This window comes from Tauraco erythrolophus, chromosome 1 (assembly GCF_009769465.1).
Source record: "Tauraco erythrolophus isolate bTauEry1 chromosome 1, bTauEry1.pri, whole genome shotgun sequence".
Classification (NCBI taxonomy): domain Eukaryota; kingdom Metazoa; phylum Chordata; class Aves; order Musophagiformes; family Musophagidae; genus Tauraco; species Tauraco erythrolophus.
In genome coordinates, this window is record NC_141465.1 from 50937663 (window position 1) to 50959094 (window position 21432).

At 38.3% G+C, this 21432-nt stretch overlaps 1 protein-coding gene across 4 annotated transcripts in view; it reads right to left on the reverse strand.

Annotated features, from left to right (window-relative positions):
- Positions 1-21432, reverse strand: part of GLRA2 (glycine receptor alpha 2) — a 137952-nt gene that overhangs the window by 103833 nt on the left and 12687 nt on the right. For 3 of the 4 annotated variants that reach the window (XM_086609293.1, XM_086609286.1, XM_086609280.1), the window contains exons 3-4: positions 13933-14000; positions 6628-6851 (exon numbers count right to left, since the gene is read on the reverse strand). In XM_086609293.1, coding sequence (XP_086465419.1) covers positions 6628-6851; positions 13933-14000 — 292 coding nt within the window. Of the gene's footprint in view, positions 1-6627; positions 6852-13768; positions 13837-13932; positions 14001-21432 lie in introns of all 4 variants that reach the window. The other variant, XM_086609299.1, reaches the window with a different exon arrangement.

The following is a 21432-nucleotide window of genomic DNA, read 5'->3' on the forward strand; positions in this document are numbered from 1 at the left end:
AGTGAGTGGTCGCTAGCAGTCAAGGACAAGTGTTGACATTACCAGTAAGGAGAGCAGGTACACAGACAAGTGTCTTGGCTATGCAACTATCCTGTTGGCATAGAATTAGCCACCTGCCAATGTTTTTGATCCTGTCAGCCAAGAACAACTTTATGTGTACAAATTGGTCTCCAGTAGCATTTCCCACTTTTCTACTTAGAACAAAGTCTTTCTTTTTATTTGAGACACAGGAATATAGCGCTATAGAAGTGACATCTTGGGACATCAAATGTGGTCATCTGCTATCACACGTAACCACATCATCTAATCCCTTTCAAAAATGATCAAGGTACATTTAATGGTATCTAGTTCCATTCACTCTCCATTTCTGTTGGAATATTGTTCTAGGAATTCAATGTGTAGATGGCTGGAAACTTTGTACCTTCCACTTTAAACTTACTTATGGCCAGTTGAGGGCTATTTGTTCTCCTGGCAGCATTGTCCTTCAGTCTAAGCAGCAATTCTGTTGTGTTTGTATTTACCTCACCTCCAGTGCTCTTGTGTGTCAGCTGGAGATGTGCACGGCATTAGAGGAAAAAGTGAGGCAATACATGTGCAGGTATAAAGTCCATATCTCTACTTTGCTTTAAATGCCTTATGAAGTGAAAAAGCAACTAATTTTGTGTTGTTAAAACATAAATTATTCTTTCCTTAAGCAGGATGATCAATAGGGTTTTTACAATAGCTGCACTAGTTGCATAACAGAGTACCAGCCTTAGGCTTTATTATTTATTTAGTAGCTGTTATTATTTGTTATGCAAAACAAGTACTTTAGATACAACAGAAAAATAAGGGTATTGGAAACCCAGGACTAGGTCCATGATCTCGATTTGTAGATTGGGAGGGAATGAGAAAGACAAAAGTGGGTATGAGAGGATGCAGTTAAAAGTGTTAGGAAACCATCCCAAAGAATGAGAAGAATCTCAGGCCATTTAATCAAAAGACTGCAAAAGGAAGGGAGTGGGGGTGGAAGGAGAAGCAGGAGTAAGGGCAAGATGGAAAGAAAAACAACAGGTGAAAAGTGGGACCCAAGGACATTGGGTTCAGCCATAATGAGAACAGCTTCTTGTCCCGCAAAAGGCTGCAATTTTTTAGCCTCTGAAACCATGGGAATGCAAACATAGGATGCAGCCACAATTTCAAAAGTCACCATGTCCCGGTGACATTATGCAGTTTAATAAAGTGTAATAATTATAGTACTATTTACATAATGTCTATAAGGTTTCTACCTATAACATATAATGGTTGCCAAACTCAAAACTTCTTTAGATATGTGGTCTATTTCATTTAACTTTTCTGCATTGATTACTCTTCAGGGATTTTGGTTTTGTTTGGGATTATTTTAATGCGGAAAAGTTACTTTAAGATATATGAACACGCTTTATGCTTTTGGAAAGTCAGGGCAGTGAGCATGGGACAGTGTGCAGTTTTGCTAACAGGAGAACTAAGCAATTTTCTATGAAAATGTTCATGTGATGACTGAGATTAACTTCCAAGGGAAAATCCCCCCGTTGTCAATATTGATACTCTGCTAGGAGCTGAAGTAATAAATATGACTGTGTGAGATTGAAGAGAGGGGTTCCTGCATAGTAAACAGCTATGCCCATCTTGATGACAGCCTCTCTGCTCCCCCCTCTGCTAATCTGTCACATGGAAAAACAATGCTGTTAGTAAAGTCCAAATCCTCTTAAATCCCAACGTTAGATTGTGAAATAAAATTGAAATCATCAAATTAAAAAACAGAGTGCACGCAGAGCTGTAGAACATAACATTTCCTGTCACTCTGCTAAGCTAGACTGTGCCATGTCATGGATGATTTTCACACAGCAATGTCATCAAGTGTAAATGGAGCTTCGTTGTTGTATAGCTCATAAGGTCGGCACCTCAAAATTGTTTTAGAAAACCCATGCCTGACTTTGCTGTAACATGGCAACATATTCTGTAGTAGCCATGCTAAAGATCTAACATCTAAAGGATAGTAGACTTTTTTCCCTGTGAATAGTCTGTTGCAGAGGGACTACCAGTATTACCTATGTATTTCTTTAATCTCTTTTCTATTGCCTTCCCAAAGAGCAAAGAACACAGGAACAGAGGAGACTCAAAAAGTTTCACTCAGAAAAGCTGGATTATAAAAGTGCTATAGATTATTTCTGATGATTTACATGAGGGACATGGTAATCGTAACTCTTAATATGACCCAAAGTGGTGTGTGGAGCGGTGGGGGTGCAGAGGGGAGTCGACTCAGTGCTCTGTCACTCAGCATTGTGGCCACACTAGGGAGAGTTGATTTTGGAAACTCCTGAGTAGCACAGCTGGCGCGGGAGATAGCATTGCAAATAAATATGCTGTTTTCACAGATACTTCTCTTTGGTTGCATAAGCAGGCGAGGGCTTTTGGATGTGCCAGCTCATCCTGTCAGCTCTTGTTGCTGAACAGAGGGACTAGTAATCACCCCTAGAACAGCTGCACAAAGAGAGAGCAATCCAAGAGCTTGAATGGTCTCTGTTTCGTGGTGCCCTAACAGCACAGCACTGCTCTCTAGCAGACACTCTGCCTTTGTCGCTAATCACATTTAACAATTAAATCTAGCTCAAGAGTTGAAACCACGAAGAATTAATTGTCTACATATCTGTAATATTTCTTGCACTGTGAAGATAAACAAAGACAGAAAAAAAGATACGTTGAAAGACTTGAGGAAGTTAATCCTGAGTATTTCATTACACTTTGAACAGAAATAACAAAAACTGGGGGGGCGGGGGGTGGGGGGAGAATTTGATTTGGGAATTTGCACAAATCTCCTCCCTAGAATTCCAAATGACTCTCTTGTCAAATTATGCAACACCTTCTAAAATCTTTGCATGTTTTAAAAATATGAAGTAATCTGTTTTGTAACTCTTTCTAGCCAAATGCACTGGCACTATGTTTCAGAGTACAGAGTACTTATCAGGCAAATGAGAGTGTTTTCTGGAGCAGCAGGTAAAAAAAAAAAAAAAAAAGGAGTTACAGCCCCTTTAGCTTCCTGACCAATATATTCTAGGTTCAATGCCATGGATCAATGTTATGATTGAGTTATATCACCTCCTGCATCAAGCTCATATGGCAGAGATGCACTGAAAATATTAAAAGGAGAGGGAGGCAATTAAAGGGAGGCAAAAAAATCCCAGATCTTAAATAAAATCATTCCAGTTTCTATCACTTTGCTAAAATAAGCTTTTTGGCAGATGCTAATATTCTGAGCTGGCTGGTAGCCTGAAATGGGCTTGTAGGAATCAGGTAGCACGAATAGGTGGCTCAGAGAGAATGTGAAGCCTCCTGTGGGGTTATTTAACATTTTCCTGATGTCCCAGGTGTCTGCAATGAGCCAGAGAAGATATGATCCTTGCCCCTAGAACATAAAAACAGTGCAGCAGTGTATACAATGCAAAATCCAGGTGTCCTACAGAACATGACTGCCAGGAACAGGATTCTCGGTATCATCACACAGCACTGCCACTCTTTCAAAGCGCATAGCCCCCTACAAAATCCAGTCCATGCAGAGATCATTCAAGAGTCGAGAGAGGATGAGTCACAGGCATCTGGGAGGTGACATTATGAGGGTTCTGATTTTAGCTTTCGTTATTTTCTCAGCATACAAAATATACACAACTTAAGTTAATTTTATTGAATGTCGCTATAACAAATCCCTCTTGACTGCTCTCTGCAGAGAGCTTTAAAATAAAAGTTATAGCTATTTAACTGTTTTGCCGCTCAGAGTGCAACTGAGACTGATCTTGACTAAAGTATAGTTATTTTCTGGATGTAACTTTGCTGTAACTGCTGACTTCTCAAAACACGTGCACTTCTAAGAGCTGTTGTGACACCTCTGGTGGCAACGGCACTTATTTGCCTGTTGTGTAGTGCCGGGTTCTGTCCAAAGGTTCTGAAGATTCTGAGCAGTACCCGAAGGTTTAGACCAGCTATCCAGATACAGAGCCTCAGGCTCTATATAGCGTATAGAGTATGCTATCTGAGATCAAAACAAATACCAAGATAGTCACTTGAGCACACAGCAAATATCTAAAAATAGGTTTAGACTCTTAAACTTATATGATTCATAGGTGAGTATGCCAACCATCAACAACTCTGGCTTTATTTTCTATAACAACTCCCAGAGAATTAAATATAGATCTAGGATTCTGCACGCATGAGCATTGTAACTAATTATTACAAGGTAAACTATGATGGAAATTTATGTCACACGTACCATCACCACTAAATGCAGAATGGCTTATTCCTCACTAAGAGAAGGATGAAGAGCTTCATGATTTCCATGAGGTAAGACCCAGAGCCAAGCAATGCAGTGGACGTAACACTCAGGCCAGACCCCCACTGACCCTTCCATGACTTATCTGAGCACCCGCATCCTACACCAAGTGTCTTGTCTTAGTAAAATATGGACCGTGAGATCCAGTTCCAGCTGACCTTCCAAATTAATTTCAGAAACGGCAGGATTAGCCTCTGAAAGCATTTAACAACATAAGCCAGTCGTGCCTCCTGTGTAGCATATTTCCATGCTTTTGGTGCAGTATATAGGGAATAGGAATACCACTGTCATATAGTACACACACCTTGCTTCTTGCTCATTAATTACCAGAAGCAGTTCTAAACTCACAGAGAGTGGGTTATATTTATGTGAAATTAACTTGACCTTGATTTTATTAAATTTGGAAATACGACAAAACAGCCTACACCACTACTTCTCAGACTTGTTTGTGAAGTGTTTTAAACATTTAAAGCAGACTAAATGCTAAATGTTAAATATCATGTCAGGTGAAACCCTATTGGTGCAGTAGGGCAAATGGCAGCATTATAACATTCTCAATGTACTCAAACCAATCACTAAAATATTCTTGTTTGTTTCCACGTAGCACAACTAAAAGCAACTGGCAACACACGGATGTATGTAGCCTGGTATCTAGAGAATATAGACAAGCTTTTCTAATTACATCTGACTTGAAGTTTCCATGCTCTGGAAAGTTTTCTTCACTGTAAAGTACTAAAAAATTATATGACATATTGAGGCACCAGGTAAACCTTTATTGCTGCTGTGTGATACAAAGGAGAAATAATTATTTTTGCTTAGTACTCTATTGGAATATTGCTTACTCCGCTTCAGATTAATTTGCATTTAAGTGTGGGAATTTTACAAATGTGATATGACAGCTCAAAATATTGTTTTTCCCGCATGGACAAATGTCAGGAAAATTATCCATCTGCATTCAGAACAGCACCCAACTGCACTGTTGCCTCCAATAAGATGGTGTCTGATGTCATTCAAACAAACAGATGCATTCATTTCTTTCTCAGGATGAAACAAGAAATATTTGTGACATATTTATCACTCTGCTCGTGCTAGTTTCATCTTTGTATCCTATTATTGTTCTCAAAATGTTCAGGTACATCAATTTAAAACCATGCTCAATAAACATTTACTTTCCACCCTGCTTAATCTATCGAGATATTACTGGGATCTTATCAAGGAATTTCCACAAGAATTAAGTAAACAGAGAAAGTGCCACATTACTATTTATTTATTTAGCATCCTAAAGAACACAGCTGTCCTGAGTCTGGATCAATAATAATTCCTTAATGAAAATGCAGGTCACAAATAGAATGTCCAGTCAGAAACAACTGCCTTCTAAACTAATCTGCTTTACAGATGAGTAAATTCACTAAAAAATCTGTTAAACAAATATATCATGTTTACTTTCCACAATGCAAGAAAGGCAAAAGCTGAGAAGCATCCCCTGGAACAAATAAAGCACAGTAATTACTTTTTTTAAAACAATTGTGAGAGCAATAATACAGTGTTTTGCATCTTTGACTATCTATATTAAGTAATTAGCAGTACGCAGTAAGCTGAATGTCAAATAAATACTACTGATTATTTGCTGCTGTTTATGCCTGTGCAACGCGATTCTGATTCTCTGCATATGTCCTATTTCATCAGGTCATATCAAATCATGTTTTGTCAGTGTTTATTAATTCAGCCTAAATCCAGTCACATGACTCACAAATCAATGCACTTAGTATTAAAAAAAATGCTTTCTGTAATTCCAGTTATTTTAAAATGTGAATAGATGCATCCGATTACCCAGGGACTTGCATGCCAAATTTATTGCATTTCAAGCATGTTTTTCCTTTAGGTGTTGAGCAGTCATTTAAAATACCATTCCCCTTCACTTTTAAATTGCAACAAACTACTGAGGATTTGATTTCCTCTCTTTGTAAGAGGAATGACTTGAACTGGTGCTAATGGGAATTATTGAGGCATAGCATGAAAATTTTAGACAGCTTCAAGTTTCCAACAAGACTAAGAAGTACTGCTGTGCCACTTATAGTCTACTTTGCAAAAAGTAAAACTTAGCAAAGGAGCATAGGTAAATTTTCCTTCTACCCTGCTATGATTAAGTCTCATTTCAGTTGTACACGAGGCAACAGAAAATTAAATATGTTTGTTATGTTCTGTAAGCGTAGTTTCATCTAGAAAAACAGGGAGTGAGTTAAAGAAGGGGTTGAAGAGAAAAAAAATAAAGTTAACTGGTTTACCTGATACTGTACAACACTTTTCCAGTTTTAGAAATCCTCAGCAACTTGTTGTCTGTCGTGACATCATGGAAATTTGCTCCTTTCTCATTGGCAAAGAATAAATCTGGCTTCCAAATAGAGTCCAACATAGAGGGATCCAAATCCAGGGAATCATCCGGATATTCACTGTAAGCCAGACGTGAGTCGTTCCACTGCTGTCTCAAAAAAATGTTCACTCTGTAGTCCTACAGAAATGCCATGTAAAAAGGTTACTAAGCCACTCAGCAAAACTGGAAGCCCACTTTAGCTTTCTTTATGCTCTTAGACTTACTACAGTACCAGCGTTACAGCAAACATTTATGTTATCCTTTGAACATAAGTGTTGTCATTTGAAAATAAAGCAGTCTCAATACTGTATTGAACCAAACAAACACAACTGGTGTATTTTCTAAATCCAAATTACTTCAGAGATGAAAAAAATATTAACTGCAACCTCCAATATTAAACATAACCCTCTTTCAAATGCTGTGGATTAACTAAGAGGTACTTAGAAAGTCAAAAGCATTGCAGCTAGATATATACGATTTCAACAAAGATTCTATAAACCAACTAATTTAAATAAATTACTTCCAATATGTAGATCAATTATTTCTAATGTGCTGATGAATAGTTGCTAATTCCAGTGAAGCCAGATTTGTATAGCAGAAATTAAATCAGCATTTCTTATTTACTGTTTATATCCTTTTTCTATCTACCATATGCTTTTCTCTGTATGTTCTTTCATTCACTCCTCCCTCTCTGCATCCCATTAAAATTGTTCTAATGGCATTCTTCTGCTCAGTGGCCTGCTAGTCACAACTGGGAAAGGCAGCAATTACTTAGGGGTTCATTTAGAATGAACATTAACACTGTGTCAAGAATTGGCTGTTAAACGGGAGTGTGAAAAGAGCTTTTAGGGTCTAAACAGTCAGTAGTTTAACATCATGGAAAGATGCTAATGTTTCTTCTCCTTATCCTTAATTTCTATAGTCAGCAAATAAGAGCTTCATCTACCCCAGCTTTCCCTGCTATTACAACATATTTACCTGAAATTACTACGTTTAACTCACTTGTGAACATTCTCTTAGAAATACATCTACTCTTCCTCTAAAATGAAACTACTTAATAATATTATCAGTTATATTATCTGAAGGACTATGTCATCAAATAATACTGCCACCTGTACAAACCCCTCACATTTATGATTTGCTGTATGGTAGTCACAGAACGTAAAGATGGCAGCACTGTGTTTTTGACTTGGAAAATGTGTGAGCTGACCGGGATTCAGCTAGGCCACTGAACTATATAGTTGAAAGAATTTATCCTTGAAATGTAAATAAATATTCTAACTCTGATTAGAGCTGCAGAAAGCAGCTTGCCACATATGCACACTCTGTGAACAAGCCTCTCCAAACTTCAGCATTTCCCACCCTTTGTTCAGTAGGTTGGTGCTGCCCTGACAGCACGTTTCTGACATCCACACTGATGCAATTTTTGAACCCAATGGGATGAAGATTTACAGTCTCACTAGGAACGTGATTTTTCTTGCTTTCTTTATAGTTTTCATTTTGCTGTTGGATAGATATGAGTCAAAACGGGAATGTCTACTAATCAGAGCAAGACAGACCTGAGAGAGGTCTCAAGAATAGCGCCTTTATTAAAGATGCTTTCAAAAGCCTGTATCTGTTTTTCACAAGACACTGTACTTTTTATGATGGTGGTGTTTCATACAGTTAAAGATCAAACAGCTACTTGCAGTTCTGAGCTTAAAAAATGTCATCACATCTAGTGGGTATACACTAGCCCTAAGCATACTTTCCCTTATTTCTTGGTCTTAGAAGCTGAGAGCGTCTTATAAGTTTATATGGGACAGTTTTATTTGTTAATCCAGGAAAGCACTTGATTTTTGTTCTGCAGAAAACAAGGCAGGTGCTGTCATCAGCAACTGCTGATGGAGTAAAATTACTACAACTACTTGTGCAACTGCCTTTAATTTTTTTTTGAAATAAGATATATAATAAAGTCTAGGGAAAGCAGAGGGATTTTTTCCTCCCATTACATAGTAATCATAAATCAGTCAAATCAGTAACTCTTTTAGAAATATTTAAAAATAAATGTGCTTTCATGAACCTCAGTAATTGGTGATTTAGATAACAAAAAACAGTCTGAAAAATCCTTATTCATAAAAGAGTTTGCGTATAATGATATATATTATACCAAAAGCATAAATAATGCCAATAGGATTACAGTCTTTTTCAATATATACCTTTATAAATATATCAGTCATCACATCGATACACTTAGAAATGCTTTCTCTCTGCAAGCTTTGATGTTAGAAGCAAAACAGCACGGCAATACTTATTTATGTCTTTGCATATATATACGTATAGATATTTCAATAAGAAATAAAAATGGACATATAACACGCACATCACAAAACTGTCATCACTGTTTTCTTTTATGCTTGCAGTATAAGCAGTTGAAAAGGATGTATGTTTACACAGTCAGACCTAATTATGTGCAGAATGTTGAATTTATTTTTCCTGTGCTAACATTGTTAACTATCTCCTAAAGAAAAATTCTCCTGAGAACGGCATCACAACATGGAGCTCAGGCAGACTACACTGTATATTTTGCGAGTTCCTGAGAGTAGAAGTGGGTGGACTGTAGTAACGCTCTCCTACACAACCACGAGTACACCTGCTCCACAAATTCTTTCTGACAGCACCATGGCTCTGAACAAGGAGTGTGGACCTGGAGATTCAATCTCAGTTGCAACACCGATGCCGGCGATAGCTCAAGGCAACTCAGATAAAGTATTCCTCTGTTCTCAATTCTCAATTAGAGTAACACTAATGTACTAAAAGAATATTCATCTAATTAGTTTTAGTAGCTTTACCTGAAGATTTAGGGATTCAATCCACAGATACACTTAGTTTGTGTTATAGGAATCTAGAAAGAAATAGTCTTCCAGCAAATCCATGGCCACCAGATTCACCGCCCAGAGCTTCAGCAAAGCTCTAGGTCCCTTTGGTCTCCGGCACTGCACTCCCTCTTCAATGCTACTTCCTGTCTCTGAACTGATATTCATCTTAGATCTTAGCCTTCCTCCCATCTTCCCTTCCAACAGCATTGATTGCCCAGGTGTTGAGTCAAACAGCAGACTTAGCTGGCCTTCTACGCATAGGAGAGGCTTGCTAAAGAGACTGCTTTCTCTCTCTAAATCCTAAATATGAATGCTAACTGAAAAGTAGTGGTTTAATAACCTATTTCAAGACCACGTGACAGAAAAGCACTTGGTTACCTCTGTACCTAAGCATGTAAAGTGCTTTAGTGAGTGTCTCTTATGCAGTTAAAGCTATACATATGAATCAATCAGGATCCAACAAGCTGATTTGTAATTTATTTTTTTGTCTTGTGGGAAGATAATATCATACAGCCAGCCACAGCCAAGCTTTATTTCTCCTAAAATTTTAAAAGCAATGGTAATTTTTTCTGCTAACCTAAGTACTCAAAGCACAACTGGAGTTTGATGCATTTACCCCAACTGAGAACCTGCTGCATAGTGTCAGTCATTGATTATAGGGCATAACGACAATAATAATGTCCTCACAGTTAGTCATTTCTGTAATTAACAATTAGCTCGTCAATGTACAAACTGTTTTTATCTTCTCCTACAGCTGATAGCTAAAAAATCCTGGTCACTAGCAACGCCGAACATCTGAATTCTTTGGGACTCTGCCCAGCCTGATGTAGATTACTCATCTGTGATACTCAACTGCAGTCATGTTGTACAGTGAAATTTCTGCTGAATACTGCATGTGTGAATGCTTCCAAAAATAGATACAGAGCTTACTGGCATAACTGCTTTATTCAGTGAAGTTACTCAGGAATGTCTTTTCTTTCTTTGCAAGTTAGGGCTAAAATGAAAGACAAGTTAATCAGTGAAGAAAATTTCCAACAATTTCATCTTGACTCTGGCCTTTCTTTTACTATTTTTATTTTGGTATAATATATATCATTCTAATACTGAAGAAAATAATTTATTTTAGAGAAAAAAAAAATCAATTGTGATTCTCCCATACATGCATTATAATGCAGAAAGACTATATACGTATGCATTTTGTTTCCCTAGGTCTTTGGGAACAAAACTCATGAAGACTCTATGGAATTCATCCATGTGGAGAGAACCAGCACAAAATCCTGATTTATTTCTGAATGAAAAGTTTTAGCTTTTGAAGAATATACTGGATGTAAGAGTTGTGATGGCCTTTCACACAGGGATGAATTTCATTCTGGTATCTGTCTTATTGAGAAAAAAAAGAAGCTACTCCTGCTAACGTTATTGAGAACCTAGCTTACTGGATTTGGTAGGTCTGAGACTGTAAACCTGTTTGCCATGTTCATTTCTCCTCCTGAAAGCTTCTCTAAACAAGTTTTCATCTCCCAAGTTTCCAATGAGCTGCTGTAGATCGTCCAAGTTGTATTCTGATAATGTCCCTTCACTACATACACATGGTTTTATTAAGCATTCCTGTCTCCTGAGACAGGAATGTCTCTATTGAATTTACAATCCAGGGTTTTAAATGAATCTTTTAGTTTTATGTCAAAACTATCAAGATTGTTTTATAGGGAAAAATGAATCCTAGGAGTCAAACAAAATACATTATTTATCACAAGGGATGCCAACATTTTTACCACGATTACATCTATTTCAGAAAGGCAAAGTAGATGGAACAGTAATTGATGTCTGCCTCTCAGAGCAGTTTTAAAACATCCGAAAACTAGTCATACTAGTCATTAAAGAAGTGACAGCATTAAGAAAATCAATATCAAACCATTGAACAGCATCTAAGAGAAATCCTTCCACACTTTCAGCAGATATTACAAACAAAGCAAAATAAGAAAGCCAATAGTCTTTGTTTTTGTCTACTTGAATGTTTGGCTGTTTTCAGCAGAATGTTTTAATGAACATTGGAAAGGTGCACATTAACATATTTGATAGAAGGTAAAATGCAATGAGGGGATTTAATCAAAGCAATGAAGGAGTCTAATTAATGCAATCAGCATTAGGTCGTGCAAATATTTTCATTGAATGCCATCTTGTAAAGTCAGTGACGTGCAGGATTTTTGCTACTTAACACTGTGTTGATGCCTCTACACACTAGGATCAACAGACATGGCTGGGTAAAAAGGCTACATTCATACCTATCTTCTCACAATCCATTAAACATAGGAAAACAAGCAAAGTTTTCAAAAAGAAATGAAAATTAAGTCTGTTGATAATTATGTTACATCAAGATATGTTTTTTCCTGTCATTTTAAACTTTATTTTAGTTTTCTTTTAAGGCGGTTTTAAAATATTACTGACACATACTCTAAATCATTAAATTACCTGTTTATTTTATAGCTCTGTGTGTAATAGCTTGTCATTTACAGAAGAACCTGTCCCCTGCTATTTAAGAAAACAACCTGCCTTAGCAGTAACTTGCCCTTTATCTCTAGAAAACCTTAAATAACAGGGTGAGTTTTTAAAATGCAAATATTCAGGAGCAGAAGATTTGTGTTCCTACATTCCTTAAGTACCACTTTCTATAATGATGGCATGAATTACAATTGAATTTAAATTAAGTATTTGAATATTAAATAAAATAATTAAGTTGGGCTAAACATCTGCTCTTCCTTCATAATGCAATACTTCCAAGCAGTATCTATCCTATTTTATAAAAAAGAAGTTATTTGGTATATCATAAGTCCTTTAGTGAGTAGCCAGTTCATTTTTAGTTACCAAGAACTCAGTCCTACAGGATGCTAAGCACCTTTATTGCCTCAGAAAGACCTGGATGCTGTGTAGGAATTCCTGGAAAACAGAGTTGTGAAACTCCACTGCAATTGCTTCAAAAGTGTCCGTATCTGTCTTTAGTGTTCTGAGGCAATGAGAATACCTCTTGCAAAATTTCAGTGAAGGTGAGAGCACTCACTTTTAGTTTATTTTGTGGCAGCCATGACTTGAAGATTTCAAAGTCAAGCTGAGTTTTGTCAGTAGACTCTTTCTAAAATGGGTTTAACACACTTCTTCTATATAAGCACCTGATAATTTTTGAGAGTTTATCATATTATAATTAAAAAGCCATCAAAAATACCTCTCTGGACTAACTCCAGTGGTCTGATATACGTATGCTTAATTAAATATCTGATCCTTTTTGTTTATTGTTTGAAAAAGAAGAATAATAAACTCAGCATCTTCTTAAACGGACTTAGAAAAAATATTTTTCATGTTTCTTAGCAAATATTAAAAAAAAAGAAAATTCACTTTTAGACTAAAAAAGAAAGAAATCAGACTAAAATTTTCATTTCAGTTTTTTCAGCTTGACTTCATTAATCCTGAATGTTGGCAATTTTTAAAAGAAAAATCTCACCTTGAATTGAAAAATTGAACTATTTATTTTCATGTATATATAAAATTAAAACTCTGACATTTTCATTTTGGCCTCGTTTTTTGACTGATAACCTTCTGTAAAGTCAGTCAAAATACTCATTTCGGTTTGTTGGGATCTCATAATTTCCTAGTACCAATTTAACCCTCAAAATACCCAAGTCTTCTTATATATATATATTTTAGTCATTTGTCTCAAGTTACTTGTTCATTTCAGTTACTGATGTGGCTGCAATTCACAGAAATTTACCTAAGTTAAACAAGACTGTTCTGATAGCTCTATCAGCACAGTCTGCAGCAGCAGATAATTCAGCATGTGGTATAAGACCCACTCAAAGTATGGAGTACTTGGCAGGGAGCCGCACAGCTGAGCTCTAGAAAGTTCTCTCTGCCTCTTCAGTGCTAATAAAATCTGAGAAAGATGGTTTGCACACACCTATGTTTGCTGCCATCACAGTCACTACAGACTACGATGCAGTCACTACCTATGTCTGTTTAGACTTGGCAGTTAGGCTTAATATTTTTTAAATCTCATTATATAGTTATTTTATATTTTTTTAATTTTAATTCAATTGGTAATTTTTAGTAGCTTTATAACTTAGTAAACACCTCCATGTCCTGAGCATCTCTATTCTACATTACATCCCACTCCTTCACAAGATGGCTTCAATGACCAGTCCCACTCACCATTGTAGTTTCTGCTATTGAACCAAAGCTGTTGATAAATATGTTGCAGGTAACATTTACAGGAGGACCTGCAAGTTGAACAATAAATAGAAAAATTGACAGGTTGTGTTCATGACATATATTAAGTATTGTTGTTCTCTTGCCAATGGCATCATAGCACTTACCATTGTGGTTTCTGTGACTGATCCAAAACTGTTGATAAAAATATTGCAAGTAACGTTTACTGGAGGACCTGCGGAATGCAATAAAAATGTTGCAATACATATTGAAACAAAAGTACAGATCCCTCAGCCTCCGTACAATCTGGTACAGATGTGGCTGAAAACAAGTAGAAAGTGAGTTTTCCCAAACAGATCATGTAAATATCGACCAAAAGGAAAAGATTATCAATACTAATTTAATTAACCTAGTTTCATTAGAAGTTGTTACATAAATACACAGAGTTACATCCTTCCATTTCAGGATTTACGAGAAGAGTTGAGTGAGGGCATGAGTATAACAGCTTTTTCTTTATCCGCAATATCAAAGCAGAATATATTTTAGCATTGCAACCACTCCTCTCTCCCTTCCTTCTCAGGCTTAAAATTAAAAGATTCTCTCTCCACACCTATTCCACTCTATATGCAAAGGCTTGCCACTGAAATTCCCAGCAAGACCTCTTTTCACGTTGACTTCAGTCCAGTGAACACAGAATTAGACAAGTAGCTCTTCGTGCACCTGATCTGGAGATCTCGGTCTTGCCATAAACAAATATTTTAGCAATATCTGTTCTGGCTTGACACAGCTTTCATTAAACAGCTATTTCTAATCTTTTCCCTCCCACCCTCTTTCCTGCTCTTCAGCAGTCACTGATGTGTAGTAGAATGAATGGGGATTTAATATTTAATTATTCCTCTATTAGTTTCCTAGTTTTTTTAGGTGTGATGAAAAAAACAGGGGTTCTCAATTTAATCAAAAAGGATTAATGCTAAATGCCTGAATTTCAGTGGCATAAAAGTTGATATAAGCATTGAATGTCAAATACTTTCTTCTCTCTTTTCTCATTATTATTTTTAATCACATAATTTTCCTTTTTTTTTTTTAAATAATGTCAGTACACAGAATGTAAATACCTACATTTGGTTTCATATTTAGATCTAAAATTGTTTTACAAAAGATGGAAACATTATTACTTTCTTTTTTGAAAAATGGAAGGATAAAGTAATGTGCCCAGTGAAACCTAGTACTGTATCAGCTTCCTGAGTGCTAGGCCACCCACCCTGGAGGAAAAAAACATGTTGGTTTGGGGAAGAAAACCACAATAGCAGTATGTTTTGAGGCTGTTAAATTCCAATGAAGTGTGTTGTTCAACTCAGGTTTTGCAACAATTGTTTTTAAAAAAACATTTCATTTTTACATTGTAAATGTGTTTTCACTTTCACCACCAAGCTAAAAGAAGCCAAATAGTCTGCTATTCTCCCTCCACAGTATCATTTTTTTTCCTTTTTACTTGATGATGTTTCTACTAGCTGGGCAGCTTGACCAACGTATTTCTCTACATCTAAACAAACAGAATCACTGAGTCATTGAAGTTGGAAGGAACCTCTGATAATCACCCAGTCCCCCTAGTCCATCTAGTCCCAGAGCAGGGTCAGCTGGAGCAGGTTTCTCAGGACCATGTCCCATCAGGTTTTGAATATCTCCAGGGATGGAAACTCCACAGTTTCTCTGGGCAACCTGTGCGAGTGATGAGTCATCCTCACAGTAAAAGATTTCTCTTATGTGTAAGTGGAATGTTCTGTGTTTCAGCTCGTGCCCACTGCCTCTTGTTCTGTAACTGCACACCACTGAGAAGAATCTGGCCTGATGTTCTCTACTTACCTTCCATCAGTTATTTATGCACATGGATAAGATCTCCCTGAACCTTCTCCAGGCTGAGTGGCCTCAGCCATCTCAGCCTCTTCTTGTATGACAGATCCTCTAGTCCTTTCATTACCTTCATGACCCTTTGCTGCGCCCATTCCCGTAAGTCCATGACTCTCTTGTACTGGGCAGCCCAGAGCTGGAACCAGCACTCCAGATGTGTCTCACCAGTGCTGAGCATAGTGTAGGATCCCCTCCCTCAACCTGTTGGCAATGCTCTGTCTAATGCAACCCAGGAGGCTGTTGGCCTTCTTTGCTGCAAAAGCACATTGCTGGCTCGTATTCAACTTGATGTCCTCCAGAACCCTCATGACCTTTTCTGCAAAGCTGCATTCCAGCTGGTCAACTCCCAGATTGTTCCTCCCAAGTTCAGGACTGCATTTCTCCTTACTGCACACCGTGAAGCTCCTGTTGGCCCGTTTCTGCAGCCTATCCAGCTCACTCTCAATGGCAACACAACCCCGTGGGGCATGAACTATTCCTCCCTGTCTTATAGCTCCTGCAAACTTGAGAGTGCACTCTGTCCCATCATCCAGGTGATTAATGAAGATATTAAACAGCATTGGCCCAGTATCAACCTCTGCAGTACACCAGTAGTGATTGACCCTCAGGTGGACTTTGTGCTGCTGATCACAACACTTTGAGCATGGCAATTCAGCCATTTCTCCATGTACCTCACTGTCCACTGAGCTAGTCTGTTCCAACAGTTTGTCTAGAGGATGTTGTGAGAGAGAGTGCCAAAAGCCTTGTTAAACTTGAGATGAACAACATTATCTGCCCTCCTCTCATCCGTGAAGCCAGTCAAGTCATTGTAGAAGGCTATTAGTGTGCTCAGGAATGATTTCCCTTTCATAAATCCATGCTGACTACCCCCAGTCATCTTCCTGTACTTCACATCTGGAAATGGCTTCAAAGAGGATTTGCTCCAGGCTTCAAGGCTGGCCAGCCTGTAGTTCCTGGGTCCTCCTCCTTGTCCTCTTGAAGATAGGAGTGACTTTCTTTTTTTTTCTCCCATGATGAGGAAACTCCTCCAGTTGCCATGACCTTTCAAAGATAATTAAGACTGGTTTCACAATGCTATCAGTCAGCTCTCTCAGCACTTGTGGGTGGTTCCTGTGCAGTCCCATGGACTTGTCTGTGTCCACTTTGCCTAAATGCTCTGTAGATTGATTTTTCTCCACTGAGTTTTCCTTGATCTGGCTGTCCCACAGGCCTCAGAGGCATGGGATCCCTGAAGACCTGTCTTATCAGCAAAGGCTGACGTGAAGGAGACATTGAGTGCCTTGGCATTTTCCCATGCTATTTATCAACTTTTCTTTAATCCCACAGTGTTGTCTTGCAAAAGCCACCACAGCTTTCAATTCCTGAGAGCCAGCAGAACCTAGTAAACATGCTTACTTATCTTAGGAAATATGCTACCACAACACAAGCTGCAGTTCAGATGTACACTGAGTAGGTACATGCTAGAGCACTGCATCTTACAAGAAAGCAAGTATCTCCCTCCGTTATTCTACTCAATTGTATAACGTCCTTTACTTGCTTTAAGATGGTAGATATGGAATAATATAACAGCTCAGAAAATCTAAGTACTGTCAGCAAAACCCGTTACATTCTCTTCATCCTCAGAGTTTTCTGGAAAGACTTTTATTGGTGAGATATCACCAATTCAGTTTTTTTCTGATTATTTGTATTTGTTTATAAACATCAAAAGTGTAATGCAAGATTTGCAACCAAATGAGAGTAGGAGATACTTATCAGAGGATCTTAAAAACTAATATTTGATCCTATAACCTACAGATTCTGAGATAAAAGTCCAACTTTCTTTTAAAGTCAATTTGTTAGTGGTGGGGTTTAGAAACGTGCATAGGAAACACGAGACAAATGAAGTAGATCAGAAGATAAGAAGATAACTGAGCACTAAATTTTGCAATGCTTTTACTGTTTTTTTTTATCAATCTTTTTTTCTACTATTGATATTATTCCAGTGGGGAGAGGGTGTGTAGGTGTTGTACATATTAAGGAAGAAATCTTTAAAGAGAGCACACAACATCACTTTTTCCAATGAAACATTTCACAAATTCCATTCTATAAGATTTTTCTAATCCAATAGTTCATTTAAAATGAAAGCAGTAAACTTCTATGTAGTATAGCCAATGTTTGAGAACATAATCTAAAAGTCTTCAAAGGCAATGGAAACAATTTACTTTGCTGCCTAAAATCCAAAAAGAGTTGACATTACCTCTAAAAAATTAAGCAAAGTATAGTTTATAATTAAATCATTTTTTCCCCTAATTTTTCTTTTGTCACCTCCAGTGCAATGAGGTAACAGTCCAGGTGCCTTTCAGGCACATTCAAGATCATCAAAGTGATTTTTGACTCATAAGGAAAATGTCTGTTTCTTGAAAGGACTCAGGAAGAAGAAAAAAAAAAAAAGATGGATGCAAAACACGTAGCTAATGCTCAAACCCACCAGAAGTTAGATGTCTGATATCCTGAAAAACAGTTAAGATATCACTTCTATTCCCTGCATCTCCCATCCCCCTGCTTCCCCAGAGGATCTGCTGCTGCTGCCAGTCAATGGAACTCTCCAATACACTGCCTTCTTGAAAAGCCCTGACATTACAACGTGCCATACACATCCCGTGACTTCAGGGCACTTAGCAATTACAGAAAGTCCTCAACACTCATTTCCTCACCTTACCCACAAGAAGCTTGAATACACTGAATATTCCCCTGAGTTTGCTGTGACATATTGCCTCAGAGCTCCTGTACCAAAAGTGGCTGGGACCTTGCTGCCGCCTGGCTAGAGAGTGAATCCTTTCCTTGTCAGCTGCCAGAGGGGATGAATCCATCCCAATACATGGGAAAGTCCCCATGTTGAGTGATGATTGCTGAAAGATGTACACTGAGCCCCGTCCAGCTGCTAGCTGCAGTTTTTACTGAGTGTTCTCCAGAGTTGACAACACACACTGCCAAAGCTTCCTCCATTTGGTAGGTTCTTGAGAAGACTTACTTGTACTCTTGCCCTGGAGATCATCCTAACTGCAGCCAATCGTATCTGTATTCTCACGTCCATCCCAACTTTGCCTTTTTGGTGTACAGTTTCCAAGCTGTACCTGGCAGCCTTTTTTTCTTCACATTATTTTCAGCCATATAGCTAAGATGTCCTTAGTGGGAATATTATAATCATACAAATGATAAAATGATACCTGTGCACTTGCCAATTTTCTTTTATATGTGCATTTATTAGGGGATTTTGTAAGCTAAACTGAAATAGAGTACACACACACACAAACTGTGGGCAAAACAGAGAGATATGGAAGCAAAAATGGGAGATAATGAGGAAGAACCACCTCATGGAATGACAGTGAAAATATTGGCGAGACATTTACAGATCTGTGAAGAATCTTATGTCTTTCTCTATAGGAGTATTTTTTTGTCTACCTTCTTCACTTTGGCCCATGTGCCAACAGAACGAGTTTTTTCCTGCCATCTTGGATGGTTTATTTTGTTCTGTATACAGAGGAGAAAGGTGAGCTGAACTACCCTTCTGTCCTTACCACAGAGGGCGGGATAAGCATCAGGACTGTCTGAAAAGTCTAAAATCAATCCCACTTGACTGTGGGGATAGAGCAGCAATCCAGGAACAGGACCAAGGGACAAAGCGAGGAGGTAGTGATCCCTCCTCGGACTGAGTATCTGTTTGTCTGTAGAGCTGGGATTTCATGTCCCATCTCAAACGAGGGAGGGGATCAAAATGTGCGTGAGGGTAGGACAAAGACCCACATGCTGACCTGAGCACTGGTAACACAGATCCCAGGACAGCAGAGGAGGGTAACAGAGTTTGTTGGAGATGGTTTATCAATTGCCAGTTCTAGAGGCAGTTGGGATTTTAGCAACCATTTCTCCTCAGCCAAACTAAACGGCCTCCAGAATCCAGCATAGTCCTGATGAGACCTGAGACAGAGCTAACCCCTATGGCGGGCTCTGCTTTTGCAGCTGCAGTACTACAGGTACCTGAATTACCACTTCAAGAGCTTGACAATGCATCTCTTCTTGCCTTTCAGACACATCCCTGTAATTCAGACAGCAAGACTGAACTACTGCTGGGACACCTCAGCTGGCCATGGTCATTAGGCAGGAGCAAGTTGTTTATCATCTTAGCTTGCTCCGCGCTCAGAGCGAGGCAGGCAAGGTAAGGACTGGAGAAGTGCTATCAAAGACAGCTCAGCCAGCCCTAGGGCCAGGGACCATGGATATTGGGCTAGGGACAGAAAGGCAGCTTTGATGCATTAGAAAAGTTCCTCTGAGCCACAGGGCTCCTGCAGCTATTCCAGAAGCAGTGAAGCTTGCATACTTGTTTTCAAGGATCTGTATACTGCATAGTCCAACCCTTGATGAGAAAATTCACGTGATTTAACAAGTTTGCTTAAGGTTCTAGTAAGAAAGCAGGAGGTAGACTACAGGTAGTCTTTATTGCATGTACCTAGGTAAGCCTTCTCTCTTTCCTTACCATTCTGCCTTTGGGCAAAACCAATGTTTTCCTCCATTTAAACGTCATCATCTCATTAGACTGTTAACAGCAAGGGAAATGCATTAGCCACAGGAGGCAAAATTAATGACACCAGGACAACACAGTTACCCTAAGGCTTACAAATCAAGGTGACATTTCTTGTTGGGAGATGATACCTTTCATTTCTGACATTGTTTTTCTATGGGATTTCTGTGGAATGCATCACCCTTACTCCCTAAGTATAGTCATGCCCAGTAAAAAAAGAATTATTTCTTTAGAAGTATTCACCACAATCCCATGTACCACAGAAATTATATGCTTATGTCACTTCTATTATTCATTGATGGCAATTCTACCTACTAAATAAACAAACAAAACTCCAAACACCAGAAAAAAACACAAGGGCAGAGATTTCAGGAACCTCTGAAACACAGTAATTGTATGGTACTTTGCACCGATGCAATTTGCTGGAAGAATCAAATAAAGACAAAATTATTGTTCTGCTTCATCAAGCTAAGACCAACATCCTCTGAAAGTTCATCTGTCTTATGTAATAACTCAGCCTGCTGAGAATGCCATATCTCCTGGTAGCATACCAGACACGTGTAGATGTGATGCTTAGGGACATTAACGGTGGACTTGACAGTGCTAGGCTAACAGTTGGACTCAATGATCTCCAAGGTCTCTTCCAACCTAAACGATTCTATGAATGTGGCAACAGCTTTGAGAGCTTGCAGTTGCATCGGAGACTCAGAATCATATTCTGTGATATCAATAGGCATTTATGATCAACAGAAAAAGGCTAAGAGCCACAAAGAAACTTGCAAAGCAAGGCCTGCAGTTATTTAGGTGCCTAAATCCTTTTTAGGACTCTCATTCCCACTGATATCCCTAAGCCCAAATACTGCCAAGTATCTCAGGAATAAATGTGAGTATCACCACTTACAGCAATGGTATTTACAGACTGAAGGAGACACAACATGTGCTACCCAAAGCAGGCAAGAGATAGAGGAAACACTAGGTAAAATCAGCAGAAAAGCATTACAGAAAAAAGTACAATTTTTCCCTGGTTCCAGCTACCTATTTCCAGAAGGGCACATGCAGGCACACACACAAATATAAATAAACAAAATAGCATCATGAAAATTCTTCTCTTACATCAAGTTTCAAGCTGTTTCCCTTCACTTGGTTAACTCGAGAAAACATCTCAGCAAAAATCCGGCCTTATGACATGACCTGGATACGAAAA